This window comes from Toxoplasma gondii, chromosome IX (assembly GCF_000006565.2).
Source record: "Toxoplasma gondii ME49 chromosome IX, whole genome shotgun sequence".
NCBI lineage: Eukaryota > Apicomplexa > Conoidasida > Eucoccidiorida > Sarcocystidae > Toxoplasma > Toxoplasma gondii.
Genome location: NC_031477.1, coordinates 443,146 through 459,831, shown reverse-complemented (window position 1 = coordinate 459,831; position 16,686 = coordinate 443,146). Strand labels below are relative to the sequence as shown.

The window sequence follows — 16,686 nt, the reverse complement described above, 5'->3', positions numbered from 1 at the left end:
GAATTCTACCACGGAGGGAAAATCCGGTGCATAGAAGGAAAACCCCCTACGGCAGATCGTCCGTCTACGCACCGTTGCTGCTCCGGTTACCCCCGGCGGGTCCCAGGGAAACAGGACAGCCAGCGCTCGACAGATCCGCATCGATTTAGCTCGACCGATGTGCGGGCTTCAGCACCTACACCACGAGAACCATCACCTCAGGCGCCCGGTCAAGGCATCATCAACTTGCGTACAACCTCCGTACCAGCTGCTCGAGGTTAGTCACCCAGTCTCTTCGTGTCGACAGAGCAAGCCAGGGAAGAATCTCGACGGCTGCCTGCGTCCGACGCAAGGGTCGCGGTTCCGCCCGTGAGACGTTTTCCAGCTAGCTATGCAAAACGTGTTCCCTGTCGATTTCCACCCCATGCCACTACAAAAGGGATCCTTCGCCGGTTTTTGGACCCCGGTTTTTCACGCGGATCGTTTCTAGATAGGCGGAGTGACGGACAACCTGGAATGAAGTCCCCTTTTCCCCATCCGAAAAAAGTGCTCCGGAACTCCCGGCATGCCGGCGTCGCACTCTCCGGCCGAATTCTCAGTTTTTTCACCGCCAGTGATTGCCTCACCGTTTTCACACCACCGGATGTAGGTTAAGGGGTCCCATCTCCGTTTTTTCCTCGCCGCTCCGAGGTTCGGCAGAGGTTGTGGCACTGTTTGGTCCTCCATTGCACGCACGAGTGCCAAAACGAAATCGTGAGTCTCCGTAGGACACCGCAGTCTCTAGCGATTTGGAATTTTAATTAAGTCTTCCTAAACAAGGACGCGCTGTCCATAAAAACAGACAACTTCGCGTGCAGAATAGTCGGTAGCGTGGAACGGAGTCTTCTGCAAATACGTTATAGCACGGTGGCACCTGTTTTTCAACGTATCACATGCCTTAGAGATCGGCTGTTGGTTCTCTTCACTTGGCGGCTTTAGAATTCCGCAGTGCGGCGGGAAACAGAAAGGCTAGGTTGAAGAACCGAAAGTTTTCCGTATGCTTTTGCGAAACGAACTGTTTTGCACACGGGACGGCATTGCAAAGAACTTGAGAGGAACCTTCTACCAGGAAGGGTGCGTGCAATCTTTTCGTTCAGTATCTACGGCAGCCAGGCGGACACCTGGATTGGCAAGATTGCCGCCAGTGCAGATTCTTGCTAACTTCTTACGTGTGTGTCCGTTACTAGACGATGTGATGGTACAATCCGGGGACTAGCGATCTCAAGCGTGTCCAACCATTTATCGCCAGCGGAGATATCCGAACCAGCGACAAATAAATGCTGCATGATTGTATGTTGGTGGCAGCGTTGGAGCATGTTGTCTTGTTTGACAGTCTGCGCTGGAGGTATGGCAGGTACTCCTGGGCGCTGAAGCCCTGAACGTGCCGACATCCACGCATGACGATTAGTCGACAAGGAGTTTTCTATCTTTGGAGCGGCGAGATACAGCCGCGTGGTGCTTCCCAGCAAAACGACAGTCGCCAGTGTATATTTTAAGCACAGTAGAAGAAAACGATAAAAGGTGCTATTGTGGCTGCAATGTTCTGAATTCCCGTCCTGCTGGTACTGTTTTTTACTAGATGTGGAACGCTAGCAAATGCGCAAGATGCTTCTGAAATGTATCTAGTAGCTAGAGTGATACCTGTAATTACATGGAGTACAAAGGTCCTTGCTACAAACACAGTCGGGCGCTGATGCCGACTTAGTTCCACTGCGTAGAACGTTTCTGGTCTGTTGGGAAGTTGGAGGACGCAGTTGTGCTTGTGTGTAATCGTGCTATACAAAACAAACCAGAATAACGACAGTTGTGGGTCATCCCTATGTAACGCTGGACAAATTTGCATCTGTGCCTGCTCTCTTAAATGTGACACTAAGCCAAGTCTGGCACTTGCACAAGTGTCGGCCGCTGTCTTTAGTGCAACTTCCCGAAAAGCCAAGAAACCACTGATTCATGGCCTTTTCCATCAACTTTCTCTTCTAGCCCCCCTCACGCACGCCCCCCTGTCAGGCCACCGGTGGGAAGGTGATGTTGCAGAAGCACTGCAGCCTCTTGCTGCTCGTGCCGTCGGACCTGCTGCAAAAGTTGTTCCTCTTGGCATCTCTGCAATCACACACATATATATTCACAACCATCAAGGTGAGATCTTCCTGCATTCGGACAAAGTCAAAGCTCTGTAAGTCAGGTTTGATCGTACATTTTCACACAGTCTATGCCAGCTCCCGCTACAAAGATGGAGCAACGTGCTGCCCAGCGCCGTTCTGCTAACATCTTTACATTTCATGACGCTGCGGCTACAAGCGTGATTTGTACGTTTTGCGTTCGACTTGTCAGGTGAGGTCACGAAGCAGATTTGTTTGCTTCGTTCCACCTTTACATGTACCGCATTAGTGAAGGTCCGTTCCCACATGGAAGGTTCCTCCTCCTGGGGACCACCTCCGAGGACTTACGTTGAACTAAGTGCTGCATAAACAACGGTGTGCGTTCCCACACCAATCATACCAGGCACTACCAGGAACCGATAAGGAACACCCCTTCCCCCTCGAGGGTCATGAAGAGCACAATACAACTTGGATTCGGTAAACAAAGGTCTTCGAGATTTAAACGAGAGTGCAACTCGTACTTCCACTTTAGCTGCCAACTCCTCCACTAACGCTGGGGTTCCAGTACAGACGTTTGGGACTTACCTGGAAGTGTATCTTGACGAGGATGAACAGGGCAGCGGTGACAAGAAGCAAGGAACAGGCACACCCGAAAAATAGGAACCCCCAAAAGGCTCGGGTATGAGATTCTGCAGCGGCTGTGGCGTCCGCCATGAACCGACAGTCGCTCTTCTGCAAAGATGCAGAAAGAAAAACTGTGCAAGACACTGCAGTGGCGAGAAAGAAACGCCAATTGACATCCGCTTTAACACACGTGTTTACAGGCATCCGATCGACCCAGTACGGAAAACGTGCCATTCCAAGGTTTCGATTTCTCGGGATCACGAGCGTGTCAACGAGAAGAACTACGGGGGACTCTGTCAGCCTTATTCTATAAAAAAACATGCGCGCGAGCTCCTATCCATGAAGTTGTCAACCTCCTTCCGTCGATGTCAGGGAACAAGCGGCCACTTCGCAAATAAGCATTTATTAAGTTCCACTAGGGCCTCCCAGAGCTGGGGGTTCGCCCTCTGGAGTAGGTTAGTCATTGTTGCGGGAGGTTTGACGACCAGCTAGAGCACCGCACATCCAAGCCTAAATTGCTAAAGCAGTCTTGGGTCAAATGTTTGTTTTCGGATGAGTTTTCTCTACATCGTGGAGTTACAAGGTTCGACGTGCCACTGCCTCGGGAAATTTCTCTTCAGCTTAGATGCGCAAATGGACATAATCAATTCTTGAACGAACTGTACGTACTAGACGACTCAGTTTAAATATTTTGGCCGTCCGTTTTGTACAGCTTGCACCCTTTACATTGAGCATACAGTGCAGCGCCGCAGCGTCTGTGAAGCCGATTCTGACCGACACCATTTCTATTTCAACCCTTCCAGTTGTGTACCATTCTCGCCTCTCGCTGGAGTGTGTTGTGGTTTTGTGTTTCTAAATGTCGTGACAAAAGCGCCTAGAACACAACCGACGTGAAATAACGTTAATGTCGTAGAGGATAGAAATCCCACAGGAGCCTAGTGAGTGCCGTAATCGTTGTACAGCCTGTGAACAAATCTTGTTTTTACCCCCAGGGGTCTGCGCAAGAGAGCAAAAGTGCTAGATTTCCAAGTTCTACGACATTTTTTACTCCACCTCGGTTATGTTCCAGAACTAACAGTGCTAGATTTCAGTATCCTACGCGAGTGCGGTGACTCCACATCCGGTATGTTCTAGTCGCAGCCGACACCATCCGCGGGCAGGGTCAGCTCGCTTCTCGCTAGCCTCGGACATCAAAGCATCGAAGACCAGCGAAGATACCAGTGAACGTCGTAAAAAGCCGCCTGCGAAGACGGCGGTGCCGGCACAAACTTCTTGTCCCTCTGTAAACCCACGGTTTTTTTTTTGCCAGCAAGTGCGTGCCTACAAGGCGAGTGAGCAGACGCTGGAGAGGGAGGGATGGAAGAACCCACAAGAAAAAGGCCGTGAAAGCAACGAGAAATTACCGGTCGCATCACAAGACTCACCTGCAGCAGATGCCGCTCTTCCCCGTCAATCCGATTCACCGCCTCCCGCACGCGTCGTCTGAGACCTTCGAAAGCGCGAAGAATGTCCGGCGTCGTGGAAAGCGCTTTCAGCAGAGGGGCATCGGCCGCATGTACCCGTCGAATAAATTGCAAGCCACGGTCTGAAACGAATGGCAAAGACCACCCTTGTCAGGACTCATCGGTTACATCACGCAAAGAGAGAGAATCGAAAACCAAGTATTGAGCATGCTCCGGAAGATCCCCTCGACTTCAGGGGCCACAGCCAATCGAGAGTGCATCCAGAGCCATTGCACACAGAGAAACCCAGACTCACTGGCTTTCCACCTACCGATCTCTCGGGCGCTATCGAACAGGAGGAGCAAACGCTCTAACTGGCGCTCAGGCAGCGCCTGTCCGAAGCTGCATTCACAGCGAAGAGCCACAAAAGAAGACAGGGAAACGGGGGTCGAGGACGCAATCTGAAAAAGACTGAAAAAGGCTGGACGTTCGCAGAGTCCACAGAGACCGTCTGCGTCAGAGTCTCGAGGTTAAGTCGAATTCTCAGAATGTTCAACGAGAAACGTTGTCGAACAGGAGACAGTGTGGCACAGACACACTCAGGACAAAGGCTTCAAAACTGGTCTTCGTCTCCTGCCTTTGTCTCGCGAGCAACTCCCGGCTTCGGTGTTTTTTTCTCCGTGTCGCATCGACGCTCTGAATCCTTACTGGGAGACGAGGAGCTCCGGTGTGATATCCTGAGAAACGTAGAAACATCGTTTAGGTTGACCTTCCATCCGCACCATGCCGTTCCACGCCCCGCTGTCTCCTTCGCCACCTCCTTCTTGCCAGCTGTCTTTCCGCTTCTTCTCTCCTGGCATGCCTTGCATGCGCCACCAGTCGCCCGCTTCCCATGCAGACCCGTCTGACCGCTCAGAGGACGCAGCGCTCAACTGCTGCTTTTTCCTCATTGGCTGTTCGCCTTCGCCTTCTCGGTCTCTTCCTTCTGCCTGCTGCGCTGCCGGTGCTTCGAAGGAGGGAAAGTGAAGAGGTCCGACGGGCGCATCGGCGCACGCAGGAGGCAAAGCTGCGCCTCTGCACACAGCGAGAAAGGAGGCAAAGGGTTTTAGTGACCCAGACAGCCGAAAAGAGGATACGACGTGGAACGAAACACAGAGAACAAAGACTTTGTTCCTCAACCAATCTCGGTTCTTCAACGAAAAAAACGCGCCCCTGGCATGGATGCGCCATGCGCCCCTCAAGAGCTTTTCATCTTTTGCTTTCATCCTTTCCTCTCGCTAAAATCCTGGGTCGAAATCTCGCGAGGCCCTCCCCCCCTGCCCTCGACTTCAGTTCCTTCTTTGCGTCTCTCTTCATCTCCCCTCCTAGTCGAGAAGGCCCTCTGCTGGATCGCCACATGCATGCGATGGCCTTCCAGCTGCCCTGCGCAGACAGTAAACAATTCCTTCTCTGTGGAGCCAACCCGAAGCATCCGCCGATGTCTGGTGATCCTTGCCATTTCAGCAATCTCGTTTTCCTTCACGCGACCACATACAATCACATATATTGCAACGTGCACATCTGCACAAATATTACATATATATATATATATATATATACATATGGATACATACAGACACATGCGTCGCCAAGTTCACATATACCATATACCTACATATATATATATATATATATCCAAAGCTAGATACTTACAGAAAGATGATGTGGAGGCATAAGGCAAGTGCAGATTCACCTGCATCTGTGTATAACTATTTGTGACTACGAGTACGTACAGATAGATGTGTGTGTACGTTTATACATATATATATATATATATATATATATATGGGTATGTGGAGGATACGTAGGCAAGCGTCGTGGGTCACGCCATCGATAGCCCGCATGTGAGGATTGCATGCAGAATAGTCACGAGCGTACCGGAAGGCCCAGGCGTCTCCTGTCACTTCTTGCAGGAGGCGAGGCAAGCGAGCATTTACGCCGTCTGTCGGTGAAGTGTGCAGCAGCGAAGTCGACGTCAAAGGCGGCCAAAGATGAATGATTTCCCTAAGGACGCACAGAGAGGACGAGAGAAAGGTGAGTGCCCACGGAACTCGACTCCGGAAGCGAAGCAGTCGCGACTCGCAGCGAAAAGAGATCCTCAGACAACGGCGATGTCACTCTCACAAAGAGAAACGCGAGAGCCGAGACGAAAGACAACCGCCAGAGAGCACCCAACACCCTAAATGAAAAGTTGTACCTGAGTCGGAGTTGCGTCGGCTTCGAAGGGATTCACTGGGCGGAACAGAGATGACACTGACGTGGACATGCACCCAACGAAAAAGCCGGCACTGACACCTGTCGTCGAGGAATAGGCATGTGCGTGCTCATGGAAGAACCGTTTGAAGATTCCATTGACTTACACGCAAAGAAACTCAAACGCTTTTCTAAGCCTCAGGAGAAGAAACAAGAGGAGCAGCCGTCTGGATCTCTGCGTGGACCTTCTGCCGTCGACGCGGATAAGCGCCGAAATGATCAAAGTGCAAGGATCAACGTCCTCTATGGAGTCTTGCAAAACTCGAGCGACTGAAAATAATGGCATCAATAAAAAACAATAAAAAGAACGAAACCAAACACCCGACAAGACGCGTCCAGCTTCGCGCCGTGCATCCTCCGTCCCCCGTGAGAAAGTCGGGGGAGAAGCCAGGGAACAGAGGAGTTCACAGGAACATGGAGGAAAAAGGAATTTCAATTTTTTGACTGAAACTCACCATTCAGAGCCGTCGCCGTCTCCTCGAAGGCCTTCTAGAGCCTGAATGAAGGCGCGGCTGCCGCCATCGCTCTGAGCAGCAGCTTCGATGACGCGCGCAAAAAGAAGATTGATTTTCCGCGTCGCGTCTTTTTTTTCTCTTTCAGAAGGATAGCACGAACCCTCCGGAGACTCGAGAGGGACAGGCTCGGATTGCGACAGTCTCTGCGTCGCGGAGACACGCGCTGTGTCTCGCCTGCGCCTTCGCACCCCGCCGCTGTGGCCTTCGCCCCGAATGACAACTTCTTCCTTCAAATGCTTCGTCAAACTGGAGGCAGCGCGATCCAAAACGTTCGCGAATTTGGAGACAACTCCCAGAGGAAGCGTGCGCCATGGCGCGAAGAAGTCTGTCCGCCTTGTCGCGCTGTTTCGCGGCTCTTTGTTGATCTCGATCGAGCGCGCCAGCTGTTCGCCTTGCCAAGCCGCAGCCGAAAACACTCCTGAGATCAGATCTGCGTTCTCTCCTCTGTCCAGGAAAGACACCGCGTCTCGGTCATCGGGACCTTGCATGTCGCCGTTGGCAAACGCGCCAGAGCTCCTTGTCCTTCTTTCTCCATCATCTGCCTCTCTTCTGGTTGCTGTTTCTCGCTCTTCCTCCTCTCTCCTACTTCTTCCTGGCGGAACAGAGCCGCCTCCGTTCTCGTCTGCGCGCTGCCACCAGTCTGCGAACGCGACTTGGGTCGCTTCTTCCAGGTTTTCTCCGAATATAGTGCGAATCGAGGCCGGCAGAGCCTGGTAGACCAAGTCTCGGAGTTTCTGGCGCTCCGCCAGAAGGAAAGAAACGGGTGCAGGCTCCAGAGACTCGACGGGAAGCCAAAGACAATGCGACAGAGACTCACGAAACAGAGCTGGCGATAGCGGAGCTGCGTTAGGTACGAACGCGAGGAGACTAGACAATCCCTGAGAGGAAAAAACATCAAAGGGAGAAGGCACAACAGCGTTACTTGTGAGCGCCACAAATGCCCACACACACACCGCGCTATGTGACCAGGTGGAAACAGCTACGTGAGCGCAGGGTCTCCTCTCGCATCGACTCTGGTATGTACTCGTCTCCGTGTTTTCTCTTGTCAAATTAGATGACTTAGCACCTAAAGCGTCATGAGACGCATTCACATGCTCGTGTCGCACTGATACAGTAATATGTATATCCTCGATTTGCTTGAATAGCATATATATATATATATATATTTGTATATCTCTGTTACTTGGTTAATGCGTACGCGTATATTTACATGTATACGTATGTTTGTACACACATATGCATTTCTGTAGTTATTTATTCTGTCGAGTATCTACCTGTGGGGTTTTGATCCAGGCTGAAGGCGTCTGCGACTCCGTGACAGCTTCGTCTGGAAGTTGGAGGAGAACGAAGTCGAGAGACACCGCCGAGGAGAGCAAGAGGAGGCTGACTGCGAGGGCGCAGCAGCACCCTGCAAACTGGAAGAAGATGGGGAGGAATGACAAGAGGAAGGCTTCTCGAGTCTGCACGCAGAGACACGGAAAACACAAAATGCAGGACTCAAAAAGCGACAAGGAAGCGACAGGGAAAACGCGACATGCAAGACCATCTCCCCAGTTCTCCGACGCAGCTCCCTTCCCGCTCGCTGTCTCCACTGTCGTGTTCTCTGTGTAGGCGCCTGCAGAGGTTGCCATAGCCAGGTAAACGGAAATCCAAGATATGATTCACAAGTGAAACAGCGACTACAACGTCACCTCCTCGCTTATTCCCCAGCTCCGTCGGTCGCCCCGGGTGTAGCTACACCCCATTCTCGCGCGTGTCTCCACTGTCCCCTCGTCTCAGTGCCCACCGAAGTGTCTCTCGCGCCCTCGGATGCGCGGAAGGGTTGGGCCTTGCGCCAGAGAAAGATGGCGACGATGACGAACGCGAGGAGAGCGGCGCAGAGAGTGCCGAGGAAGAAAGCGAGTCTCGAGAGGCGCAGCAGCCCCGTGACGACGGCGTGGAACTGCGAGAGAGTCCACTCCAGATGCCTCCACAAAAGAGGAAGTTCAACAGCCGCGATGCCGACTGTCAGTCTTTCTTGGGCGGTGGCAATTGCTGCAGTTGCCTCTGCTCGTCCTGCAGGAGAAAACTGCGTCTCCACGAACGCTCTCAGCGCCCGCTCCTCCTCCTGTACGTACACCAGAAGCTGGCGCGAGAAGGTCGCGAGCCGGCGGCGGCGGCCGGCGTCTGTACACCGCAGCACGCCGCGGTGGCGGAGCATGCGGCCTTCTCTGTCAGTGATGCGTCTGTCGCTTTCGACTTTTTCGTCTTCTTTTAGCTCGGCTGGAGACGCCGGACCCAAGCCTCGCGAATCCCGCAGCAGACTGACCAGCGAACGACTCGCGTCGAGTGCGTTCTCCAGCTTGCTCCGCGCCTCTGCCTCTCGCGAAAAAGACCCCACAGTCTCTCGAGGTCGCCTCCAGGTCTCACAGAGGTCTCCTCGCTCTCGGACTCTGCCCGACTCCTGCGGACTTTCGCTCGGCGCATGCGGCCGCAAGCTGCAACGCCTCACGCGTGGTTTGGAGGAGAAGGCTTCCGAAGCAACTGGCTCCACGAGACTGCCCTTCTCCCCCCTTTCTCGGGCATCTCTCAGACTCTGCTCTCGCGATTCAGTGCCCGCCGAAAAGCATTCCTCCGGTGTCTGTAGTGTCTTCGCGCGTTCATGGTAGCTCGACCGGAAACAGGTCCACGCCGAGGCGCAGAGCGTCCGGAGGCGGCCGAGGCAGCGGCGCCATTTCGTTGCCCAGAAGCCTTTTCTGTTCGGACTCTTGCCTCCAGACAAGAGGCCGGAGCAAGCCTCTCTTTCGTCGTTCCTTGCAGGCACACAGTCCAGAGAGAGGAGACGCTGACGAGATGCCCAGCGCGTCTCGAGTTCCACTGCGAGTTCCACGGCGGAGCTCAGACCGCGAAGAATCTCCTCGGACTCGAAACGCGTCTCTCCCATCCCATTCTGTCTCCGATTCGCTTCTTCACTCACACCGAACGAAGGGAGTCTCTCCTTTCCCCGTCGCGTTTCGTTCTCGCCGTCCTCCCTCCAGGGGAGGCGCCAGCGTCGTCTCTCTCGCGCTTCTCTCTTTCTTTGCTCTTTGGAATCCTCTTCGCCTCCGCCATTTCCTGTCTCTTGGCTGCTCTCGGTTGCGGCTTGCGACGTCTGCACGCTTCGCTCTTCGCCATGAAACGAGCGTATTCCTCGCCTGCTGCCTACGCCGTCTCTTCCACCAGCCAGCGAGCGGGTGTCGTCGTTGTCGGAAAAGAACTCTGAGTACGCGGACGCAGCTGAGGCCCATGCGAGTGCAAGCGCGTCGAGTTGTCGACTCAATCCAGCGATTCCTGCAAACTCTCGGGAGGCCTCTGCGTTCTCTTCTCCTTCGCTTGTTCTCGGAAGTCGTGTCTCCGCTCCTCCCTTACCTTCCAGAAAAGCTTGTTCGACCGTCTCTTTTCTCCCTTCTTCCCCTTCTTTTCTCCCTTCTTCCTCTTCTTTTCTCCCTTCTTCCTCTTCTTTTCTCCCTTCTTCCCCTTCTTCTCCTTCTTCTCTCGCATCTGTTCGCGCCTGCGTCCTTAGGTTTCGGAGAGCCAACTCCGTCGGCTTCTGCTCATGTGCTGCGTGCGCTTTCGTCTGGGGAGAGAACGCGCTCTCTGCAGCCTCGCGGCCGAAGGCATCCACTGCTTGCGCGATGGCGCAGAGCGACGCGTCGATCTGGTCAGAAACAGCCCAAGAGCTGACAGTGAAGAGCGCAGCGAAGATCCCGACGAGGGCAAGGAAGAGGAGAGACTTGCTGGCGGCGGTTTGCGCCGAAGAAGCGGAAGAGAGCGTGGAGGGACATCTGAGAAGCAGGCGGGCGTAGTGAGAAGAGGCAGCAGACACGCGAGAAGCTGGCGACCCGTCAGATACACTGGAGGCGTCTGAGTGCACAGGTGAGACTGGGAAGAGCAGCGATGGAGCGTGGAAGCAAGGCGAGGAAGGTGTACTCGAAGACAACATGGAGAAGCAGGCCTCTTCGCTGGACTCCGCAGGCAGCGCGGCGGACAGCAGGGGCCGGACGAGACGCAGCAGCAGAAAAGGAAGCAGCAAGAGCAACAAAAAGGAGAAAAGGGAGACGAGAAAGTAACGCGCAATGGCACCGACGAGTGACCAAGGCACAGGGCGGCGACAGGCGAACGGCTCCGAGAAGCAGGGCAGCAACTGGGACGAGCGAGAGACAGTTGAGGAAGACGCGGAAGGGATTTCGCGTCCTTCAGACATGCGCGGTTCTGTCGTGACCTCGGTGTCTGCGAACGCCGACCTCAGCGCCTCACTCTGCTGGTGTACGTACACCCGAGTGATCGCCGAGAGCAGTGCGACGACATGGCTTTTCTCTCGCAGATGTTTGAAGACGGAAGAGAACCAGTTCTTCGACAGAGTCAGCGCGGGCACCGCGGCTGTCTCCCAAAACTCCGAGAAAAAAGACTTCTCGCTCCTCGGTCCGCGCTTCCCTCTCTCCACCCCGCAGTGTCTCTGAAGAAACGCCGTCCACGGAGACACAGGAGAAGAAGGAGGAGCAGAAGGAGGAGAAGGAGGAGAAGGAGGAGAGACATTCGGATCCTTATCCTTGGTGAAGGATTCAGGAAAAAGATGGAGAGAAGACACGCGACGGTCAGGGTCAATGTTCACAACAGGTGGAGGCAGCTCGGGGGGGGCGACCAAGGCGAGGCTCTCTGAAGAGGGGAGCAGAGCATCCAAAGGAGAATCCGAAGACGAAGGAGCAGAAGAAGAAGGACAGGCTGCATCGGGGAGGCAGGACCATGAAGGCGAGAGAGAGGGGTGTGCTACGACGGCGTCGGTCTTCAACGAATGAGGGCGTTGCTCCGAAGGAGCTGAGAGAGAAACTCGCGGCGGAGAACGAACTTTTTCCTCGCTTGCTTCCTCACCGGCGTAAGACGTTTCTCTGTCCCTGTCGACCGCATGCAGTCTCCTCCCTTCCGACGCTCTGGCAGCGACTTCCTCGATCCACCGCGAGAGCGGAACAGAGAGGTCGAGTGCGGCGTCCTCTCGCGGAGGTTTTGTACGGGCGCCGCGGCCAGACAAGGCCGCAGCTGCCAAGGTTGGAGCGAAAGAAGTTGAAAAGAAAAAGAGAGAAAGAAACACAAAAGACAGAAACGAAAGGGATCGCAGTCTTCGTCGCGGAGAGACAGCAAAAATCCGAGCCTCGCCTTTCGACGGGGAGGACCGAGAACAGCAGGGGACAGGAGGCGACATCGGAGCTGAAGAGGAAGAAAGCGAAGGAGAAACAGAAGAAGAAAGACGAGAAGAAGAAAGATAAGGATCCGGAGGGGGAAACGAAGATGGAGGCGATGCAGAAGACGAAAGCGAGGAAGAAGAGAGAGAAAAAGACTGGCGCTGCCCGCTCGACAGCGATAGGCGCGGGAGAGAATACAACAACGACTGACACACGGCGCGCCCCGGCATGAGTCGAGCAGGCAAATCCGAGGCAGAAATTAACGCCATGATCAAAGAAAAAACAGAGCCGTCTGACAAGACGATGGCCGAGCCAAACCAAAGGACGAAGAATAGAAAAAGGCGGGGGTTCTGATGACTTCAGAGAAAAAGCGTTCCTTCCTCAAGTCCCTCCTCTGCAGCGCAAGAAGGCAACGAAGCTTCCTCTGTCTTTTTATCCATCTCTCTTGGTTTTTCCTTGCTCTCGTCTCTGCACCTTTTCTTTGAACAAAGTCTTTGTCCGCACATGCCTCCCCAGTGTAGAGGCTTCCCGTTTCTCCGTCTCCCTCTGTCCTGTCTTTCTTTCCTCTTCTCTCCCCCTTTCTCCCTCTCGTGTCTCTCTCTCGTCTTCTCTCTTTTTTACTCTTTCTTCCTCTCTCTTTCCTCCTGTATTTACGAATTCGCCATCCCGGTTCTCCTCCAGGAGGCTTTACACGCAGTCGCCGTTGGCCTTGCGAGCCAGCGAGGCGAGAAGGAGGGCCAGACAGGAGACGCGAGAAGAAGACGGGTGTGGAGAAGAAGAGAGATCGAAAGACGAAAGGAGAGAGGACAAGAGTGCGACAAGAGAAGAGAGCGAAGACCGAGGAGAAGAGGAAGAAGAGAGGAGGCTAAGGAGAAGATTTGAAGGCGCGAGAGATCGAGCAAAAAAAGATGGAGAGGCAGAAAGATGAAGAAGAAGATAGATGGAGAAGAGAAGATAGATGGAGAAGAGAAGAAAGGTGGAGGAGAGAACAAGAGTCGGACGGAGACGCTTCTTGAGTCCGCGGGGAGAGGTGTAGGGAAGGGTCACTCTCTTTTATCCGAGGAGGTCGAGACAGTCGAATGCGAGTCGACGAGAAAAATCATGAGACAAGCAAAGCAAGGACAAGAGAGAGATCCTTGAAACATGAAGAAAAGCGAAGACGGTCACACGTTCGCCTGAGACGAACGCGAGTCCGGCGCGCGCGGCAGAGAGCCCCCTTCTTGTTGACCGACGGACAAAGTCTCCCCTGTGACAGCAAGGCGCGGCCTCTGCGTCTTCACATTTGTTTTGTCTGCGACTTTCCAAGTTCTTCTCCTCAGTTCGCCTTCTCTCAGGTCCACTCTTTCCGCGACTGCTCGGCGTCTTTTTTGCTCTCTGTGCCGAAGCGATTCTTCGCCGCGTGTGTCTCCGACGGTGTCTCCTTGCAGAATCGACGCGAGGAAGCGAGCAGCGGACGGCGCAGCGAGACACAGTCTCTGGGGACGAGGAGGCAGTTGCGTCGAAAGCTGAATTCTGAGAAGATTTCGCAAAGCGAGAGCGAGAGACACACACAGGAGTGACGGCGCGCGCAAGAACAAGACACTGGCGGTGATGTACCCAGGCGCGCTCTTCGCGGACGCTGTCTCTGCGCATGCAGTTGAGGAAGTCTCTTCTCTCATGGCCCGTGAACGGAAAGAGAAAAGGCGAAAAAAGCCGCGCAAGGCGAACAGCAGAGAAGGAAGAAAATGCAGAAGGTCTGAAGGCTCTAGGCTCCGTTTGTGCGCGTTTTCTTCCCCTCCGAGTGCACTCTCACCTTCGCCGAAACGTTCCCAGCTGCCTTCTCCGAGCCGAGACTCCTCCGGTGGAAACGCGAGAAAACGCCGGGGGGCTTGCCCGAGAAAAAGAGGACACAACAGAAGACAAGGCATTCGAGAAATGCATCTCTTCCCCTCTCTCTCCTCTTCTCCACGGCCCTCGCGGAGTTTCCAAGTTCTTCGACGACGCGGGCAATGAAAGACTGAAGAAGCGAAGCAGACTTGAAGCGAGGAAGACGAGCAACAAAAGGAATACCACGACTTAAAGAGAAGAAAAGAAGAAGAGAAGAAATCAAAGAGAAGAAGAACTGGCCTTCTCTGTTCCATCTTCTCCCCAGTTTTCATCGGGGAAACGCTTCGGTTTCGTCGACTTCCCGCGAGCGCCTCGACTCCCCGCAGAGTGTCAAGACTCTCGGACGAACGGCTTGCGATGCTTTCTGTCAAATTACACCTCGGGAGAAAAGGCGAGAGAACAAAAGCGAAAACAAGAGGGAGGACAGGAGAAGGAGAAGATTGCGGCTTGTAGTGTTTGTTAAGGCAAATAGGACCCTGTTTCTCTGTCTCCGGCCCTGCTTCTGATTCAAGATTCAACTCTTAATCTCACTGGCGTCTGTCCCTCCACTTCTTTGTGCCTTTTCCTCCAGCTGTTATCTCTTCTCTCATTTCTCATCTTTCGTTTGTCTATGCAAGACTCGTGATCTGCCAGCCTTCAAGTGTTTTTCGTCTTCCAGTCCCTGCATTTGCGCCTTCCTTCTTTCTTTCGACGTTCCACGTTTCCTTCTCCTCCTTCTCCCTAGCTTTTCTTCTCTCTCTTCTCTCTCTTTTCTCTCTTCTCTCTCTTTTCTCCTTTTTTTCTCCTTTTTTCCCTCGCTTTTCTCGTCTCTGCGGGGTATTCTGACTTCCCCGTTTTGCGTCCCCTTCTCTGTAGCTATGCCGGCGTCTTCGCTTGGAGACCTCCCGTACCTGCTTCGGCAGCGGTTCGAGGCTCTGCGTCACGGCTACGCGAACTCTTCTCTCTTTACGAAGAATGCAACTTTCGTTGTTCTTGGCGCAGTCGCCGGCTACTTCGTAGGAAAGGCAGAACGACAAAGACGCCTTGCTGAAGGAGATTTAAACCGAAACGTCCACGTCACCTTCTACACTCTTCCCCACACTCCGTCCCTCTCTTCTTCTGCGCCTTCCTCTTCCTCTTCTTCTTCTCCTTCTTCTTCTCCTCCTTCGTCTTCTTCTCCTTCTTCTTCTTCAGTAGGGAGCGAGGAGAAGGTCCAAGAGTGGAGGCAAGCGCGCAAGGCATTCGAGCAAGAGTGGAACAGGGGAGCTCGTGCGGTGCAGCGTTTGCCGGGATACTCGTGGACGCAGATTTACCGTCTCTCTCCGCAGCAGCCTCAGGTCTTCCCTTTCGTCTCTCCGGGACCTCGAGCGACGGAGAGACGCGGCGTCTTGGGAGACGCTTCTGCTCCGCGCGCGGCGGAGGAAAGAACGAAGGGACGCCCGTCGGGAGGCCGCGAAGAAGGCGCAGAGACCGAGCAGAGGGGCAGAGAAGGAGCGCCGCACCCGCCAGACTACATTCAGCTGCGACAGTGGTTCGGAGACGCGAGCGAGCGCGAGAAAGAACGCGCCAGAGACGCGAGCGATGTAGCGGCGATGTGCGTGGAAGCGGAGAAGGCAGAGTACGAGATCGTCGTGGATGATTCGCTTGTTCGGATCATTCAGTGAAGGAGAGCAGACGGAGAACGAAGGAGCAGAAGATGGCGAAGGAAAGAAGGGGGGACTGGAGCAGCGCGGACAAAAGGAGTGATGGAGTCCGCGCGAGAAGGAACGAGTGGAAGAGGAAAGAAAAGGCAGAAGAAAGAAGAAAGAAAAGGAGAGGGTATGGAAGAGAAAGATTGTGCTTTTTTCGGTGACTCAACGGAGCTATGAACAGAAGAGAAACGGGAACTATCGAGAAGCAGAGAAATCCGGAGAGGCGAGGAAGCCGAAGGTGCGGTGGGCCGTCCTGTCACTCTTCACTTGCGACTTCCCCCTCACTTTTCCTCTGGTGAAATCTCTCCTTTCCACGCAGGTGCCTCTGACCATCTCTCCCTTTTGTCGCGTTCCCCATCAGAAACAAACTACTTTTTCGCGCCTGCTCGGATTGTTGACTGTTGGCATTTCAAAGAGTCGATTTCTTCGACGGGGAAGTCTCCGCTTCAGTCTAAGCAAGCATCCGGGAAAGAGGAGGAAAAACGTCCACGGAGCGGTTCGCGTCTCCACTCGAAGCCACAGAACACCCGAGATGCAACTGTCTCCACTCACATCAGAAGCCAGCGGACGCGCCTTCCTTGAGGAGAAGCGACGCTATGTGTACCTCTCTTCGGTGAAAAAGGCTTCGAAAGACCATCCCAGAGAGTTTTCATTTTTTTCTGAGAAAAACCTCGAAAGCGCGTCACTCCCGCGCCCGGCGGTTGCCCCGACACTCAGTGAAGACAGATCCTTACAGAGGCGCACTCCTCATGCGCCTTATCTCTCCAAGCATTTTTGTACGCAAGCACTCTCCTCCTTGCACTTGACATCGTGCTAACAGAGCAAAGAAAAAATGCTGCACTTTGTAGAAAAAGAATTAACTGAACATAACCTATTCACTCAAACCAAGAATATCAAGGTCACTGACATTCCTTCTTCGCACAACATCAAACCTAACTAGCGTGTACGTATACAAATATATATAT

At 53.7% G+C, this 16,686-nt stretch overlaps 2 protein-coding genes across 2 annotated transcripts; one reads left to right on the top strand and one right to left on the bottom strand.

Moving 5' to 3' along the window:
* Nucleotides 1-415: 415 nt before the first annotated feature.
* On the bottom strand, nucleotides 416-13,710 carry TGME49_267690 (hypothetical protein). The gene is made up of 9 exons (XM_018781479.1): nucleotides 8,777-13,710; nucleotides 8,265-8,450; nucleotides 6,931-7,868; nucleotides 6,101-6,226; nucleotides 4,892-5,257; nucleotides 4,515-4,585; nucleotides 4,166-4,326; nucleotides 2,703-2,849; nucleotides 416-2,118 (listed from the first exon to the last, which is right to left on the bottom strand). Exons 1-9 carry the CDS (start codon nucleotides 12,452-12,454, stop codon nucleotides 2,005-2,007), a joined length of 5,787 nt encoding a protein of 1,928 aa, XP_018636221.1. The 5' UTR covers nucleotides 12,455-13,710; the 3' UTR covers nucleotides 416-2,004.
* TGME49_267700 (hypothetical protein) lies at nucleotides 12,919-16,126 on the top strand. The gene has a single exon (XM_018781480.1). It carries the CDS (start codon nucleotides 14,909-14,911, stop codon nucleotides 15,692-15,694), a length of 786 nt encoding a protein of 261 aa, XP_018636222.1. The 5' UTR covers nucleotides 12,919-14,908; the 3' UTR covers nucleotides 15,695-16,126.
* The last annotated feature ends 560 nt before the right edge of the window (nucleotides 16,127-16,686 follow it).